General features: G+C 45.3%; 1 protein-coding gene across 1 annotated transcript in view; it reads right to left on the reverse strand.

The window, feature by feature from the left end:
* LOC112235831 (MAP7 domain-containing protein 1) overlaps positions 1–19980 on the reverse strand; it is a gene marked incomplete at its 5' end in the record, with an annotated part of 38211 nt that overhangs the window by 3999 nt on the left and 14232 nt on the right. Inside the window, 11 exons of the mRNA XM_042295027.1 lie at positions 1397–1466; positions 3364–3426; positions 4139–4243; positions 5254–5434; positions 5883–6207; positions 6420–6652; positions 8605–8708; positions 8847–9001; positions 10362–10490; positions 16679–16783; positions 18435–18543. Of these exons, the coding sequence (XP_042150961.1) occupies positions 1397–1466; positions 3364–3426; positions 4139–4243; positions 5254–5434; positions 5883–6207; positions 6420–6652; positions 8605–8708; positions 8847–9001; positions 10362–10490; positions 16679–16783; positions 18435–18543 (1579 nt within the window). The remainder of the gene's footprint in view (positions 1–1396; positions 1467–3363; positions 3427–4138; positions 4244–5253; positions 5435–5882; positions 6208–6419; positions 6653–8604; positions 8709–8846; positions 9002–10361; positions 10491–16678; positions 16784–18434; positions 18544–19980) is intronic.

Here is a 19980-nt window from a genome sequence, read left to right on the forward strand (position 1 = left end):
AATGTTTTGTTACCGTCTTGTCTTTTAATCATAACATTATTTGTTAGCATCCAAGACCACTTTGTAAATAAGTGCCATCCTCTTGGGATCTAATGCACAGCCCAGCTAACAATTCTAGGGAGAGAGAACATTTTTGTAATGTTACCTGTAATGTTCCCCTAACGTTTGATTGTCCAGTTATCAGTTATTTAGGGGAACATTCTATCTATGTTAGCAAAGACCTTCAGCAAACCTTTTAAGCATGTTTTGGCGCTCGAGTTAGGAAAACAGAACGTAACCAGAACGTGGTTACCATGTTCTCAGAATATCCTTTTGACCTTACGCCGATTAAGATGAGCAGAGTTAGGTTTTTACGTGGCTATTGCATGATCTGCTTACTGCCATAATTGGTTCAATATCAAATTATTTGAACTCACAACCTCTTGGCTCATGGTACTCTGAACCCCCCCTCTTCCTCCTCCCCCTCCCCCTAGGCAGGAATGTAGATCTGGAACAAATGGATAGGTGTAAGGCTGTGAATGGACTTTGAAGTAAATCTTAGCTCTGTTAAAAGTACACTCAAGAAAAACTTGTATTGATCGTAGTGATTCAGGAGGATCATTAAAACAGGTTCACATGTCCCACCAACATCACAACTATACTGAAAGCCTTTAAAAGTATTTCATTTATTTATTTTACCTTTATTTAACTAGGCAAGTCAGTTAAGAACAAATTCTATTCCTATTTTCAAATAGGCCAAAATCAAATCAATGATGAAAATAGTAAGAGTACTGACATGGTGGCGTAGTGGGAAAATCTGAGTATCGTGAATCAAGAGGTTGTGACTTCAAATCCCAGGTGAGGACACGTTGAAAAATAATTACTTTATAAAATAACATACACAATGTAATCAAATATGTAAGTTGAAAAAAATGATGTTAAAAGCTGTGTGTGTGTGTGTGTGTGTGTGTGTGTGCCCATGAAATGTGTCTAGAACATTAATATCTTATGTTCTGAGAACATGGCAACCATGTTCTGTGTATGTTTGGTGGGACGTTTATGGAATATTCTCCTAACCCTCAGATAACTGGACACAAACGTTCTTGCAATGTTTCCATGAAGCGTGTCTTCAGAGAACATGGTAACCGTGTTCTGGGTAAGTTCTGTTTGACATTAAGGGGATGGTCTCTTGGAAACAATCCTTGCACATCACTGTAACATTGCAAAGAAAGCATTAGTTAAAAGCCCAATGAAACTCTTAAGGAAACGTTCTCTAAAGTTGTGGGAACGTTTGTTGTTAGCTGGGATGTTGTATATTTAAAAAAAAAAAAAAAACATTTTTTATACCCAAATACATTTTTATCAAATCAGATCACAGGTTGGAGGAGACAGCAGAATGGCAATGTATGTAACTTACCTTTAATGTTCTTCGTACTATCTTTGCCGTTGACCTGTGCTGGGGAATTAGACTCATTCGGCAGTGAAGTCTAGAAGAACACAAAATGGGACAAATGGTTGCTGTGTATCACACAAGGTTGCTACACATTGGTGGTGGATGAGGTGTTATCAAGAAGTGCTTTGAACATCTGGACAGACACTATTATGAATTCAGTCAATTAAATAAGAAAACACATAAAGCTGGACAGACACTATTATGAATTCAGTCAATTAAATAAGAAAACACATACAGTTGAAGTCGGAAGTTCACATACACCTTAGCCAAATACATTTAAACTCAAGTTTTTCACAATTCCTGACATATAATCCTAGTAAAAATTCCAAGTCTTAAATCAGGTAGGATCACCACTTTATTTTAAGAATGTGAAATGTCATAATAATAGTAGAGAGAATGATTTATTTCAGCTTTTATTTCTTTCATCACATTCCCAGTGGGTCAGAAGCTTACATGCTCAATTAGTATTTGGTAGCATTGCCTTTAAATTGTTTAACTTGGGTCAAACGTTTCGGGTAGCCATCCACAAGCTTCCAACAATAAGTTGGGTGAATTTTGGCCCATTCCTCCTGACAGAGCTGGTGTAACTGAGTCAGGTTTGTAAGCCTCCTTGCTAGCACACCCTTTTCAGTTCTGTCCACATATTTTCTATCGTATTGAGGTCTGGGATTTGTGATGGCCACTCCAATACCTTAACTTTGTTGTCCTTAAGCCATTTTGCCACAACTCTGGAAGTATGCTTGGGGTCATTGTCCATTTGGAAGACTGATTTGCGACCAAGCTTTATCTTCCTGACTGATGTCTTGAGATGCTGCTTCAATATATCCAGATCATTTTCTTTCCTCATGATGCCATCTATTTTGTGAAGTGCACCAGTCCCTCCTGCAGCAAAGCACCCCCACAACATGATGCTGCCACCCCCGTGCTTCACGGTTGGGATGGTGATCTTCGGCTTACAAGCCTCCCCCTTTTTCCTCCAAACATAACGATGGTCATTATGACCAAACAGTTCTATTTTTGTTTCATCAGACCAGAGGACATTTCTCCAAAAAGTATGATCTTTGTCCCCATGTGCAGTTGCAAACCGTAGTCTGGCTTTTTTATGGCGGTTTTGGAGCAGTGGCTCCTTCCTTGCTGAGCGGCCTTTCAGGTTATGTCGATATAGGACTCGTTTTACTGTGGATGTAGATACTTATGTACCTGTTCCCTCCAGCATCTTCACAAGGTCCTTTGCTGTTGATCTGGGACTGATTTGCACTTTTCGCATCAAAGTACGTTCCTCTCTAGAAGACAGAAAGCATCTCCTTCCTGAGCGGTATGACGGCTGCGTGGTCCCATGGTGTTTATACTCACGTACTATTGTTTGTACAGATGAACGTGGTACATTCAGGCATTTGGAAATTGCACCCAAGGATGAACCAGACTTGTGGAGGTCAACATTTTTTTTTCTGAGGTCTTAGCTGATTTCTTTTGATTTTCCCATGATGTCAAGCAAAGAGGCCCTGAGTTTGAAGGTAGGCCTTGAAAAACATCCACAGGTACACCTCCAATTGACCGAAATTATGTCAATTAGCCTATCAGAAGCTTCTAAATCCATGACATCATTTTCTGGAATTTTCCAAGCTGTTTAAAGGCACAGTCAACTTAGTGTATGTAAACTTCTGACCCACTAGAATTGTGATACAGTGAATAGATATAAGTGAAATAATCTGTCTGTAAACAGTTGTTGTAAAAATGACTTGTGTCATACACAAAGTAGATGTCCTCACCGACTTGACAAAACTATAGTTTGTTAACAAGAAATTTGTGGAGTGGTTGAAAAGCGAGTTTTAATGACTCCAATCTAAGTGTATGTAAACTTCAGACTTCAACTGTATGTTTCATCTGAATAAAGGGTCTAGAAGGGTTGTTATACAAAGCATGGGCCTTACATCAATTGCCTTTTCTCCAGCATCAGTACTTTTACGAGTTCTCTTCATGATCTCCTCAAGGCGCTGTGGAGTTCAACAGCAGAGGCAGAAGTTGTCAGCTGCTGGATTTGATTATTTACAACTAATGCACTGTGTATCTTTACTGGTTCTATATTTATGTAGAAAGTAGAAAGTAAAGACAAGTTAGACTTTTTCAATCTAAGTCCCCTTCATCCCTCCATCCATCTCTCCTCCCTCCTCCCCTCCATCCCTCCTCCCATCCTCCATCTCTCCTCCCTCCCTCCATCCCTCCTCCATCTCCCCTCCCTCCATCCATCTCTCCTCCCTCCATTCCTCTCTTCTCCATCCCTCCTCCCTCCCTCCCTCCATCCATCTCTCCTCCCATCCTCCATCTCTCCTCCCTCCATCCCTCCTCCCATCCTCCATCTCTCCTCCCTCCATCTCTCCTCCCTCCATTCTCTCTCTTCTCCATCCATTCCCTCCCTCCCTCCATCCATCTCTCCTCCCATCCTCCATCTCTCCTCCATCTCTCCTCCCATCCTCCATCTCTCTCCCATTCTCCATCCCTCCTCCCCCATCTCTCCTCCATCCCTCCTCCCATCCTCCATCCCTCCTCCCATCCTCCCTCCATCCCTCCTCTCATCCTCCCTCCATCCCTCCTCTCATCCTCCCTCCATCCCTCCTCTCATCCTCCCTCCATCCCTCCTCCCAACCTCCCTCCATCCCTCCTCTCATCCTCCATCTCTCCTTCCTCCATCCCTCCTCCCCGCTCCACCTTCTTTCTCTCCAGGCGCGCCTGTTCCTCCTTCTGGAAGTGCTTCTCTCTCTCCAGGCGCTGACGCTCCGCCTCCTCACGAGCTTTGACCTCGGCCTCCTCCCTCTGACACAGACGGGACAAAACAACATCATCAATACGATCATCAATACTATAGGATGTTCATCATTCTATTAAGACAACAGGGAAATGACTCAACAAGAGAATTGTGTCAGTCTAGATAAAACCCTAATTTCATATAATATCAAATGATGGAATGTAAAAAATGATTATTAGCAAATGAATACAAGAGTAGATTAATGTCCCCTTTTCTAACCACTAGGTGGCAACATATTTCCAGTCTAGACTGTTTAAAAAAAATTTTTTTTTTAAATTTGACCTTTATTTAACCAGGCAAGTCAGTTAAGAACAAATTCTTATTTTCAATGACAGCCTAGGAACAGTGGGATGAAAACAAAGCTGTTATCACATCAGTTCCAAACAAACCACTGGGCTACACCACAGGCAGCACATATCTACATAACGACATCCATCAAAAGAACAAGGTTGCTATGCTTCATAAACAAAACACAGGTTGTATACAGTTGAGTAACTACAGATGGTCGCAATGACGTTTTAACGTTGCCTGGAAGTTAAAACGTGCTGCGTCATGGTTCATGAGATGAGCTGAAAAATGTTGTATGAATATGACGCCTCACCATCTTGACACACACGGCAAGGAAGATGGCTGCTGGCAGTGTTGAACAAACAACAAACTGCACTGGTCTTCCCTCGGGGGAGACTCAAGCATGTCTGAATGCTACAGGCAGGGGTAGTGGGAACACTGTCACTATCTATCCCCTGTCAGCCCACTGCAGTGCGGAGCAGAGACGGGGACAGGGGGAGGACAGAGCTGTCACTATCCCACTCTGACAGCGGCTCTCTCAGCGCCAATAAATTCTGGGCATCTGCCTGGAGAAGGCATGGTGACAATGACATGCTGATTGTAGGCCTTACAGCAAACATTCCCTCTCATAACGTTTCCTGGACCTAAGATCAGTCAGTCAAGATCAGATCAGTCTGTGTCATACGTCTTCTTCTATGCTGAAAGTCAAGACTGCCTGTCGATCTCACACCTGTTTCTGCAGGCGTTGGTTCTCCTCCTGTTCCGCCTTGGCTTTCTCCTTCGCCCCCTTCTCCTCCTCCAGGCGCTGGGCCTCGTCTCTCAGAAGCTGCTCCTTCGCCATGAGGCGTGCCTCCTCCTCCCTGCGCCTCCTCTCCTCCGCCTGCCGAGCCATGCCCTCCTCACGAGCAATCCTGCATGGGGAGCATGCTCAGTCAGGTCAGCACATGCTCATACAGTATATGCTCACACTATCAATGTATGGTACACACTTGTCTTGGACATGAGGCAAACAGTAAACCATTCATATGTCTATAGACCAGGGATTCTTTAACTATGGGTCGGGACCCAAATCGGGCCCTGGTCATGTGAAAGGTGGGTCGCGAGTTATGAGAATACATCTATACATCACACACAACTTATTTTTAATTTGGGTCATTGGAGAACAATTTGGGTCACGGGAAGACAGTCAATTTCTCATTTGGGCCTTGAGCTAAAAAGGTGAAGAACCCCTGCTATAGACAGACAGACAAACAAACAGACAGACACAACACTCCAATCAAAAACATTCAATAATACTACAGTACTATAATAACCAACTCAATGACATGTCTCATCAATTCCAGCCAGAGTCTGACTGACCGTTTCCTCTCCTCCTGCTCCAGGCGCTCCTGCTCCTCTCTCTCCCGTTGCTCCCGGGCCTGTCTGCGTTTCTCAGCCAGCACTCGAGCTGCTTCCTCTGGGTCGTTGGTGCCGGCTGAGGGCCTGGAAGCCAGAGTGGCAGCAGTAGATGAGGCAGCCGGGGAAGATGAGGCAGCAGAGGAGGCAGTTGTGGGAGTTGAGGCAGCAGAGGCAGTCAGCTGTAGGTTTGAGGATTGGGTAGAGGCGGCCACTGTGACTGGTGCACTAAGAGATGTTTGTGTCGCCGGCGCTGAAGACACCATTATAGCAGGAACATTACTGGAGCCTGTAAGAGCAAGAGAGACAGGAGAGGCCTCTGTTTCACATCTGAAGCCACACGATGGACCATAACCATGGAATACACTTCAAGGATTATATGAGGCAAACAGCATAGAGTTGGTACAATGTGTGTTTTCTCAAGGCAGAGAAGACTAGAAGTAACAGCTGAAAAGAAACATCCTGGAGCTTGGATACGGTAACCACGGCGAACAAACTTACTCTTTGTCTCCTCAGGAGTGTCTGGCTGATGGGGCTCGTTGTTAGTTTCCACAGTGACCGGCTGAAGCTGTACCCTGACAGGGGTCTGGGCTCTTTTGGGGCGGGTCTTGGTGCCTGTGGGGATCTTCTTGCCCGTGGAGGGGGTCTTAGGAGCCATTGGAGGGCAGGGGGACAACAGTTTGCTTTTGGGGGCCACAGGTGATGGAGGTCGGTTTTGGGGTTTTGGGGTACTGCTGCAGGATAACAGATGAAAAGAGATAAGTGGGGAAGAGAAGGAAAGAAAGAAAAAGAAAGAAAGAAAGAAGAAAGAAAGAAAGGAAAGAAGGAAGGAAGAAAGAAGGAAGGAAGGAAGGAAGGAAGGAAGGAAGGAAGGAAGGAAGGAAGGAAGGAAGGAAGGAAGGAAGGAAGGAAGGAAGGAAGGAAGGAAGGAAGGAAGGAAGGAAGGAAGGAAGGAAGGAAGGAAGGAAGAGGGAGAAGATTCTTAGTGTCTGGAACTTTATTGGAGGGATGCGACACAATTCTTCCACGAGAAATGTCATTATTTGGTGTTTTGTTGATTTTGGTGGAAATCACTGTCTCAGGTGCTGCTCCAGGATCATCCATGTGTTCAATTGGGTTGAGATCTGGTGACTGAGACAGCCATGGCATACATAGTTTTCATGCTCATCAAACCATTCAATGACCACTCGTGACCTGTGGATGGAGGCATTGTCATCCTATGGGGGGGCATAGTCATTGTAGCCAAAATAATGGGCAAAATGATGGTCTGCCCAGCATTTTTATATATGACCTTAAGCATGATGGGATATGAATTGCTGAGGAATTGCTTAGGAACCCCACCTTTGTGAAAGCACCTGCTTTCAATATATTTTATCTCCTTAATTGAATGAAGTGTTTCCTTTATTTGGGCAGAGACCTGAAGTATAGGACTGTTTAGAGTAGTTCTACTGTTTGGCACAAGACGGATTCTGGTCTCTATTCCATCCTATGTTCTGTGTTCTGTAATCTGTAATCCGTGTTCTGTAATCTGTGTCCTGTGATCTGTGTTCTGTAATCTGTGTTCTGTGATCTGTGTTCTGTGATCCGTGTTCTGTAATCCGTGTTCTGTAATCCGTGTTCTGTAATCCGTGTTCTGTAATCTGTGTCCTGTGATCTGTGTTCTGTAATCTGTGTCCTGTGATCTGTGTTCTGTAATCCGTGTTCTGTAATCCGTGTTCTGTATCGGTGTCCTGTGATCTGTGTCCTGTGATCTGTGTTCTGTAATCTGTGTCCTGTAATCTGTAATGTGTTCTGTAATCTGTGTCCTGTGATCTGTGTGTTCTGTAATCTGTGTTCTGTGATCTGTCCGTGTTCTGTAATGATGTGTTCCTGTGATCTGTGTTCTGTAATCTGTGTCCTGTGATCTGTGTTCTGTAATCGTGTTCTGTAATCTGTGTCCTGTGATCTGTGTTCTGTAATCTGTGTCCTGTGATCTGTGTTCTGTAATCTGTGTTCTGTAATCGTGTTCTGTAATCTGTGTCCTGATCTGTAATCTGTGTTCTGTGTTCCTGTGATCTGTGTTCTGTAATCCGTGTTCTGTAATCCTGTTCTGTAATCCGTGTGACCCGTGTTCTGTAATCCGTGTTCTGTGATCCGTGTTCTGTAATCTGTTCCTGTGATCTGTGTTCTGTGTTCTGTGATCTGTGTTCTGTGATCTGTGTTCTGTAATCCGTGTTCTGTAATCCGTGTTCTGTAATCTGTGTCCTGTGATCTGTGTTCTGTAATCTGTGTCCTGTGATCTGTGTTCTGTAATCTGCAATCTGTGTTCTGTAATCTGTGTCCTGTGATCTGTGTTCTGTAATCTGTGTTCTGTGATCTGTGTTCTGTGATCCGTGTTCTGTAATCCGTGTTCTGTAATCCGTGTTCTGTAATCCGTGTTCTGTAATCCGTGTTCTGTAATCTGTGTCCTGTGATCTGTGTTCTGTAATCTGTGTCCTGTGATCTGTGTTCTGTAATCTGTGTCCTGTGATCTGTGTTCTGTAATCTGCAATCTGTGTTCTGTAATATGTGTTCATAATCTGTGGTCTGTTATCTGTCATTTGTGATCTGTAATCTGTGTCCTGTAATCGTGTTCTGTAATCTGTGTTAAGGAATCTGGGTTCTGTGTTCCGTAATCTGGGTTCTGTGTCATGTGTCCTAACAATACCTGAACTTCGGCCTGGATCTGGTCGGTATTGGCAACTTCTTCAGAACTTTCCCTTTTTCATTCTCCCTCTCCTTGTCTTTCTTCTCTTTCTTCTTCTTATCCAATTTTGAGAAACAAAAAGGGTGAACAGTTATGGCAGAATACCTGGAATTACACTATAGTGTGTGTGTGTGTTAACATGTATGCTTGAACATGTGTGTGTGTGTGTGTGTGTGTGTGTGTGTGTGAGGACGTGCGCTGACCAGCGTTGAGTTCCGTCGGTGTTGGCGCTGTGTGATGTCGGGAGTGCTGGCGGACACTCCTCCCCTCCAGCGTTCGGAGGAGTCCCGGTGAGGGTGGTGGTGGGAGCAGGCGTCCAGGGGGCTGGCGGAGGCTGAACGGGAGCAGTGGTGAGAGTCTAAGTGCATCACAGAGATGAAGAAAACAGGCAGGAAAGACGAGGTCAGGTCAGGACCCCTAATAGTTAGGCCACCTACTGAAAATGTAACGGTGGCAGACACAGTTATTCAGCGTGGACCTCTGGCCAGATGTGATCCTTGTTGGTAACATTGGGCTCTGCAGGATTTAACTGACTGAGTTTACTTCCCGTGTCAGAAATAATGCATAAAACAAAAATACTGTACCTAGTGGTACTCTGGTGTATACTGTACTGTACCTAGTGGTACTCTGGTGTATACTGTACTGTACCTAGTGGTACTCTGGTGTATACTGTACCTAGTGGTAGTCTGATGTATACTGTACTGTACCTAGTGGTACTCTGGTGTATACTGTACTGTACCTAGTGGTACTCTGGTGTATACTGTACTGTACCTAGTGGTACTCTGGTGTATACTGTACTGTACCTAGTGGTACTCTGGTGTATACTGTACTGTACCTAGTGGTACTCTGGTGTATACTGTACTGTACCTAGTGGTACTCTGGTGTATACTGTACCTAGTGGTAGTCTGATGTATACTGTACTGTACCTAGTGGTACTCTGGTGTATACTGTACTGTACCTAGTGGTAGTCTGGTGTATACTGTACTGTACCTAGTGGTAGTCTGGTGTATACTGTACTGTGTATACTGTACTGTACCTAGTGGTACTCTGGTGTATACTGTACTGTACCTAGTGGTACTCTGGTGTATACTGTACTGTACCTAGTGGTACTCTGGTACTCTGTGTGTATACTGTACCTAGTGGTAGTCTGATGTATACTGTACTGTACCTAGTGGTAGTCTGTACTGTACCTAGTGGTACTCTGGTGTACTGTACCTAGTGGTGTACTGTACCTAGTGGTAGTCTGTATACTGTGTACCTAGTGGTAGTCTGGTGTATACTGTACTGTACCTAGTGGTAGTCTGATGTATACTGTACTGTACCTGTGTACTGTACTGTAACCTAGTGGTAGTCTGGTGTGTACTGTACTGTACCTAGTGGTAGTCTGATGTATACTGTACCTAGTGGTAGTCTGATGTATACTGTACCTAGTGGTAGTCTGATGTATACTGTACTGTACCTAGTGGTAGTCTGATGTATACTGTACCTAGTGGTAGTCTGATGTATACTGTACCTAGTGGTAGTCTGATGTATACTGTACCTAGTGGTAGTCTGGTGTATACTGTACTGTACCTAGTGGTAGTCTGATGTATACTGTACCTAGTGGTAGTCTGGTGTATACTGTAACTAGTGGTAGTCTGGTGTATGTATGCTGTAAGTACCCCTTCCCTGGAAAATAAGGGAGATAAAGGTTCCTGTAGGGGTCAGAGGTCACTCACAGGGGTCCCGGGAGTCGCTATTGTTGAGCAGGGTCACGGCGCTGCGGCTACGGGCCAGGAAGGACAGGGTGGGTGTCATGAGCCGCTCCACGATGCGGCTCTCCCACGGACTAAGACGCAGACTGCGAGCTGGCAGGCACAAGAGGGCACTCTTTACACACACACACACACACACACACACACACACACACACACACACACACACACACACACACACACACTGCAGAGTCCCCAGAATCAGACTCCCCAGTAGTGCACCACCAGATTACCCACCGTTCCCCAGTCACTCACTGACAACAATGCAGCACAGCATTTCATCCCGCAACACAAACTGGTCCCCGTCTGATCACACTTCATAACTGTAGCTATTTCACCCTGACCACTCTTACTACGTACTGTGGAGACAGACTTCACTCCAGTTAAACATGATGGGCAGGTGGAGAAATCTGGAGATGTTTCACCCACATGTACAGTACCAGTCAAAAGTTTGGACACACCTACTCATTACAGATTTTTTTGTACTATGTTCTACATTGTAGAATAATAGTGAAGACATCAAAACTATGAAATAACACATATAGAATCATGTAGTAACCAAAACAGTGTTAAACAAATCAAAATATATTTGAGATTTGAGATTCTTCAAAGTAGCCACCGTTTGCCTTGATGACAGCTTTGCACACTCTTGGAATTCTCTCAACCAGCTTCATGAGGTAGTCACCTGGAATGCATTTCAATGAACAGGTGTGCCTTGTTAAAAGTTAATTTGTGGAATTTCTTTCCTTCTTAATGTTTTGAGCCAATCAGTTGTGTTGTGACAAGGTAGGGGTGGTATACAGACGATAGCCCTATTTGGTAAAAGACCAAGTCCATATTATGGCAAGAACAGCTCAAATAAGCAAAGAGAAACGACAACCCATCATTACTTTAAGACATGAAGGTCATTCAATACGAAACATTTCAAGAACCTTGAAAGTTTCTTCAAGTGCAGTCGCAAATACCATCAAGCGCTATGGTGAATCTAGCTCTCATGAGGACCGCCACAGGAAAGGAAGACCCAGAGTTACCTCTGCTGCAGAGGATAAGTTCATTACAGTTACCAGCCTCAGAAATTGCAGCCCAAATAAATGCTTCTCAGAGTTCCCGTAACAGACACATCTCAACATCAACTGTTCAGAGGAGACTGCGTGAATCAGGCCTTCATGGTCAAATTGCTGCAAAGAAACCACTACTAAAGGACACCAATGAGAAGAAGAGACGTGCTTGGCCAAGAAACAAGAGCAATGGACATTAGACTGGTGGAAATCTGAGTCCAAATTGAGCCTAATTGTTGGGTCCAGTCAGCCATGCTAATGAGCGTCCCAAACGGTACCATAACCCCTATTTAGTGCCCTTCTTTTTACCAGCCCTCATAGGGCTCTGGTCAAAAGTAGTGCACTATACTATATACTATACTGTATAGGGTGCAGTTTGGGACACAACTCTTGTGTGGATCACTCAGCTCTCTCTGTATCCTCTAACTGATGGCATGGTGTCACACAGAATGTTGCCCCGTTGACTCTTTGCTCAGCAATGAAGTCAGACTGGAATCAGAAACTGGAATCAGAAAAAATGCTGTTTATAGAGGAACATCTCAATATGTCCTCTTAAGAATTATCCTGTAATAACAACATTGAATGCGTACACACACATACACACACACACACACAATCACACACACACACACAGTCACGCACACACACAGTCACACACACAATCACGCACAGTCACGCGCACACACACAATCACGCACACAGACAGTCACACACACACAGTCATGCACAGTCACGCACACACACAGTCACGCACACACACACAATCACGCACAGTCACACACACAATCACACACACACACACACAGTCACGCACGCACACACACACAGTCATGCACACAGTCACCCAAGCACAGAAAGTTCACAATCACAACGGCAACACCAAGAAGCTGATGATAAGCGTGAGTCGTGACACTTCATTTCTGCAGAGGCATGTAAAGCACATTTAGGATGGTACTGATCAGTGAATGGAAAACACTGAAAAGCTTTGACTATCCCATAACATTGACTGGTTCATATTATTTAATGGACCAGGGGTCACCTTCGCTGTATTTTGGACAGATCATTTTCACAAAGTCTTTTATGGTTGATAACCCAACTTGGGCCCGGGCCTGTTGCTAAGCAACAGTGAGGCGGCTTATTTTCTCCTTCAATGCGGCAAGACATTTACTGCTGCTGCCTGATACAGTGAACACCTGGTAGATAAGTCATGGGGCTCTAAAAAACCATCAGGCTATTATAGGCCTACGTATATCGCACAGGCAGAACATTTTAACTGCTAAGTCGACTGGATTTCATATGGCAGATCCTGGAAAATATCAGTCTGCTGAAGAGAGGACATTCTGTGTCAAGTATTTAGTATTGACTTGACTGAGTATTGAATTTGTTCGGGAAGATCAATAAAAGCTGACTGCGTGTAGTCAGTGATGAGTGACATGACAACTTCTGATGGCGGAGATCCAAAGGGTGGAAGAGGACTTGGACAGCCTTCAAAAAGAATGGATGACGAGCTAATGACATATATTATAGCAACCTGATGACCTCTCTACCTAAGATCTCCTCTACCTAAGATCTCCTCTACCTAAGATCTCCTCTACCTAAGATCTCCTCTACCTAAGATCTCCTCTACCTAAGATCTCCTCCACCTAAGATCTCCTCCACCTAAGATCTCCTCCATCTAAGATCTCCTCCATCTATGATCTCCTCCATCTAAGATCTCCCCTACCTAAGATCTCCACCTAAGATCTCCTCCATCTATGATCTCCTCCATCTAAGATCTCCTCCGCCTAAGATCTCCATCTAAGATCTCCTCTACCTAAGATCTCCTCTACCTAAGATCTCCTCTACCTAAGATCTCCTCTACCTAAGATCTCCTCTACCTAAGATCTCCTCTACCTAATCCTCCGCCTAAGATCTCTTCCACCTAAGATCTACTCTATCTAAGATCTCATCCACCTAAGATCTCCTCCATCTAAGATCTCCTCCATCTAAGATCTCCTCCGCCTAAGATCTCCATCTAAGATCTCCCCTAACTAAAGATCTCCTCTATCTAAGATTTCATCCACCTAAGATCTCCTCCATCTATGATCTCCTCCATCTATGATCTCCTCCATCTAAGATCTCCTCCATCTAAGATCTCCATCTAAGATCTCCCCTACCTAAGATCTCCTCTATCTAAGATCTCCTCTACCTAAGATCTCCTCCGCCTAAGATCTCCCCTACCTAAGATCTCCTCTATCTAAGATCTCCTCTATCTAAGATCTCTTCCACCTAAGATCTCCCCTACCTAAGATCTCCTCTCCACATGTTATTACTGCACATGTGATAATTAGATAAAGAGTTCATCAATGACTACCTGACCATTTACATGACACTATCTGACCATTATGGTGGAAAATTGCAGGATCATTTTATAATACTTTTATTGCATCAAATTGTTGTTTTATGTAACAGAATAGAGTATTCGTATAACTATTGTGTGTATGTTCTACTGAGGATGGGCCTCTGGGAGATAACACTGACAGGAGATTTATGATGTCTTTTGGGTGATAAAACCTAAAGAGCATTCCAGAGCATGAGTTAGTGTTTCTGTTCTATATGGTACCAGGGAGAGATGACCCCAGGGCCAGACTCTGGTCTGTAGACAAAGATGACTGTTTTTACAGCAGATACTGTCTGCTATGAATTATAGGTATCTTTCATACAAATCGTAACCCTGTGACCCATTCTATATATCTGTTGTTCGTCATGTAGGTTGAAAGGGGTGTATCTTGGCTATAAAATACCTTTGTACTTTTGTCTCAACAAATCATCTGAGGGTGATTCGTCGACCAGCCATCGCTATTGCAAAACTCTCACTAACAAAGATTTAGTTTAAGTATAACTCTGACTTGTGTGATAAGTTTGTCTCTCCTCATTTGATAGTAAAGAAATGAACCACCACACCATTTACAATATACTATCTGACCATTGACATTACACTATCTATTTGCATTACACTATTTGATCATTGACATTACATTATCTGACCATTGACATTACATTATCTGACCATTGATATTACACTAGTCTTCTTCCAAACCAAAATGGAGAATCCTTAGCATTAGATGAAACATTAGCCACAGTCACATTACAATACCCACCACCACCACCACCGAACCACACCACCACCTCTACCACCACCTCTACCACCACACCTCTACCACATCTCTACCACCACTGAACCACACCATGCCATCATGACCACTGAACCACACCATGCCATCATGACCACTGAACCACACCATGCCATCATGACCACCAAACCACACCACCACCTCTACCTCCACCACCACCGCCGAACCACACCATGCCATCATGACCACTGAACCACACCATGCCATAATGACCACTGAACCACACCACCACCTCTACACCTCCACCCCCGAACCGCACCATGCCATCATGACCACCGAACCACCTCTACCACCACCACCGAACCACACCATGCCATCATGACCACTGAACCACACCATGCCATCATGACCACTGAACCACACCACTACACCTCCACCACCTCCTCTACCACCTCCACCACCTTCCCTCTACCACCACCACCACCTTCCCCCTACCACCACCACACCACCACCACACCTCTACCACCTCTACCACCACACCTCTACCGACCTCCTCCACACCTCTACCACCTCCCTCTATCAACTCTACCACACCTCCACCACCACACCTCTATCAACTCTACCACACCTCCACCTCTACCACCACCACACCTCCTCCACCTCCACCACCACCACACCTCTATCAACTCTACCACACCTCCACCACCACACCTCTATCAACTCTACTACACCTCCACCACCACACCTCTACCAACTCTACCACACCTCCACCACCACACCTCCAACACCACACCTCTACCACCACACCTCCACCACCTCCACATCTCTACCACCTCTACCACCACCACCACCACACCTCTACCACCACCACCACCACACCTCTACCACCTTTACCACCTCCTCTATCACCTCTACCACCACATCTCTACCACCACCACCACCACATCTCTACCACCTCTACCACCACCACCACACCTCTACCACCACCACCACACCTCTACCACCTCCACCACCACCTCCTCTACCACCTCTACCACCACCACACCTCCACCTCCACCACCACTTCTACCACCCCCACCACCACACCTCTACCACCACTACACCTCCACCACCTCTACCACCACCTCTACCACCACCACACCACCTCTACCACCCCCACCACCTCCTCTACCACCACCACCACCTCTACCACCCCCTCCTCTACCACCACCACCTCCACCTCCTCTACCACCTCTACCACCACCACACCTCCACCTCCACCACCACATCTCTACCACCTCCACCACCACCTCCTCTACCACCTCTACCACCACCACACCTCCACCTCCACCACCACTTCTACCACCCCCACCACCACACCTCTACCACCACTACACCTCCACCACCTCTACCACCACCACACCACCTCTACCACCCCCACCACCTCCTCTACCACCACCACCTCTACCACCCCTCCTCTACCACCACCACCTCCACCTCCTCTACCACCTCTACCACCACCACACCTCCACCTCCACCACCACTTCTACCACCCCCACACCTCTACCACACCTCCACCACACCTCTACTACCACCTCCACCACCACCACCACCACCACCTCTACCACCCCCACCACCTCCTCTACCACCACCACCACCTCCTCTACCACCACCACCACCACCTCCTCTACCACCACCACCACCAAACCAGCACAGCTTATGACCAACAGCAGAGTGGAGGACAACCAAAGAGTGTGGAATAGAAGGGTGTCATGACTGAAGTGACAAAAACCTATACACACACCAATAGAGGGAAAAATGATCACAAAATATGGAATAATATAGATGTCTGGTCTGATCAAAAATTCAGAGAGAAGAAGGTAAATCAATCAACAACAACTAATCAACAAAACCATGATGCTCACGAGATCGGGGATGTGAGACGGGTAATGTAGTGTTGTAAGGATAGGAAATGATTGGTCAACAGGCAGGCAGGCAGGCCACCAGGCCACAGTTAACACTAAAACCAGGTAGTAAGGAGGATCTGGGAGGAGAAGGGAGTGGGGAGGAGGGGAGGAGGGGGACTGATATAAAGGCCTGGTGGACATTGACGCGGGTCGGTCATCCTTACTTCTGTTGGGGGAGTTCCAGAGGGTTGCAGAAGACTTGGACAGCCTGTTGTTAATGACAGGGTCCACCTGTCTCGGTAAGTTGACAGTGGAGGCCGAACATCTGCCTGCACCAGAGAGAACGCAACAGACAACAACTGTTCACAAGGCTGGCGGGGTGGGGAACCCAAGGATGTACTGTAGACGTAGGCCTAGTGTCGATGAGCTCGCCCTCTGTCTGTCTCTGTCTGTCTCTCTCTGTCTGTCTGTCTGTCTGTCTGGATCATGCAGTTGACAGAGCTTATAGCAGAGTGGGACCACATCATTCACTGATTTACTGATTCATTGATTCACTGACTCATTGTAGTTTAGGGCACTCTAAAACCCAGAAACACATGGCGTCTAAACCCCAGAAACAGATGGCGTCTAAACCCCAGAAACAAATGACGTCTAAACCCCAGAAACAAATGGCGTCTAAACCCCAGAAACAAATGGCGTCTAAACCCCAGAAACAAATGGCGTCTAAACCCCAGAAACAAATGGCGTCTAAACCCCAGAAACAAATGGCGTCTAAACCCCAGAAACAAATGGCGTCTAAACCCCAGAAACAAATGGCGTCTAAACCCCAGAAACAAATGGCGTCTAAACCCCAGAAACCAATGGCGTCTAAACCCCAGAAACCAATGGCGTCTAAACCACAGAAACCAATGGCGTCTAAAACCCAGAAACAGATGGCGTCTAAAACCCAGAAACAGATGGCGTCTAAACCCCAGAAACAGATGGCGTCAAAAACCCAGAAACAGATAGTGTCTAAAACCCAGAAACAAATGGCATCTAAACCCCAGAAACAGATGGCATCTAAACCCCAGAAACAGATGGTGTCTAAAACCCAGAAACAGATGGCATCTAAACCCCAGAAACAGATGGCATCTAAACCCCAGAAACAGATGGCATCTAAACCCCAGAAACAGATGGCGTCTAAAACCCAGAAACAGATGGCGTCTAAAACCCAAATCTTTCTAGAGAACACCAAGTGGTATAGATTGTTTGGTTTGAACTACAAAGACTAAGAAACAAACAAACACAAACAAAAACAAAACAACACACACACACACATTCTTATTTAGACTTCAGAGAGGAGAGAAGGCTCCTGACATCGTCACCATCCAAGAGAAGGCCTGCCTTTCACAAGCTTGAGTCATTGTTGGACTGAGCAGCATAGTGTACTGTAGGAGACAGTTGGCATACTGAACGCTGAGAATGTTCCTCACAGCTCTGTGATAAACTCAACACCTTGCAGTTCACACAGCAAGTCTAATGAAACATTTACATGACACCCTCCACATATTCCCCTCTGTCTCCTATATCTGGATTCTACTGAACAGTTAGAATCTAGAGTCTGAGAAACAGTTCAGATGAGAAGGATCAATACAAATCTAGTCTAGCCATAGGCAACATATTGTTAGTAAACAGGAATTATATAATGACTCATCTAGCTATTGTAATAGTCCTCAAATGAAAACTTTACCACCCCTAAACCAAATTACAATCCCACCCCTACGACATCCAAACTGTAGGACACTGTAATGCAACATTAGTTAGTCTAGAACGTCTCTGTCCTGTTCTATGCTGCTCAATGAGGGAACTGTGTGAGCAGTTGTACGAGACATCATGGGGGTCCTAGGTGGTTCGGGTCTATGTAGTAATATGTGGTTCTATGTGGTTCTATGAGGTTCTATGTGGTTCTATGAGGTTCTATGTGGTTCCAGTGCTGCTCACTTTGTCGGCGCGAGGTCTGGTTGAGGCCTCCAGCCCAGGACCATCTCTGCTGACGGATCTCAGCCCAAGTCTTTTTGGTTGACTTCCTGATGGCCGCCTCGTATCGCTCCTGTGGCGGGGTAAAAGGGAGACAAAACTTTGACTCACTCAAACAGCTACTGAGGACCTCAACGTGTAATGTTTCTACAACCTCCAACCACTATGTGTATGTACCCTGTGACCTTGTCCCCACAAAGCAAAAGCTGAGTTTCTATATTTGTAATCAGCAAACGCTTAGATACAGTGACCAAATACTTATTTTCCACCATAATTTGCAAATAAATTCATAAAAAATGTGATTTTCTGATTTTTTTTTTTCTCATTTTGTCTGTCAAAGTTGAAGTGTACCTATGATGAAAATTACAGGCCTCTCATCTTTTTAAGTGGGAGAACTTGCACAATTGGTGGCTGACTAAATACTTTTTTGCCCCACTGTAGTTGGATGGGCTATTTACAGATGGGCTATGTACAGCTGCAACGATCGGTAAGCTGCTCAGATAGCTGATGCTTAAAGTTAGTGAGGGAGATATAAGTCTCCAACTTTGGGAGATTTTTGCAGTTCGTTCCAGTCACTGGCAGCAGAGAACTGGAAGGAAAGGCGGACAAATAAGGTGTTGGTTGGGAATGACCAGTGAGATATACCTGCTGGAGCGAGTGCTACGGGTGGGTGTTGTTATGGTGACCAGTAAGCTTATAAGGCTGGAGCTTTACCTAGCAAAGATATACACTTAGGTGTAGTATGTTGTCCCCTAGCCTGTAACAAAACTACCTACAAAACTGAACACAACACTTGAGCAACAGAGAGATCTTGAAGGTCTCTCCAAGGTGGCATAGCAGTTCAGACGTCTTTTGTCCTCGTCTTGTCGTGTCCTGTATATATATATATTTACAACTTTTTTCACATACATTTTATTTTTATTTTCCATCAACTCATCTTCAAAACACTCTCCTGCAACCCGCCTCACCAATTTATATTTATAAAAAAGTATTATTTACCTCAAATCTGTAATCCTCCAAGAAGCTAGCCAGAAACTCCAAGAAGCTAGCCTGAAACTAGCCAGAAGCTAATCAGAAGGTAGTTAGCTTCTTTACTGGCAAATCGTTAGTATTCAGCTAACCACGGTTTGTGGTCATCAGCTATCCTTTAGCTCGAAAATCTATCGCCAGTTCTGTATGGCGCAGCGCGGCTCGGAACGGAACATACCGGACCAATTTTTCTCTCCATGTCCCTGGATTTCGACTGCTCTCTGGACATTCATACCCGGATCTCACAGCTAGCTAGCTGTTATCCGTGTGACTATCGGCTTTCGTCGATTCCGGAGCAAACATCAATTATTCCGGAGCTAGCCAGCTCCGTCAATCACTCCTGAGTTCCATCAATCACTCCTGGGCTGCAGTCACCTATCCGGACCCGTTTTACTGCCTACACGGAGCCCCACCGGGCCTTCACACCTGGACTGCCGACGTTATCTACCCGAAGGAGATCCGGCTGGCTCCTCCGTCGCGA

Source organism: Oncorhynchus tshawytscha, linkage group LG13 (genome assembly GCF_018296145.1).
Source record: "Oncorhynchus tshawytscha isolate Ot180627B linkage group LG13, Otsh_v2.0, whole genome shotgun sequence".
NCBI classification, from domain to species: domain Eukaryota; kingdom Metazoa; phylum Chordata; class Actinopteri; order Salmoniformes; family Salmonidae; genus Oncorhynchus; species Oncorhynchus tshawytscha.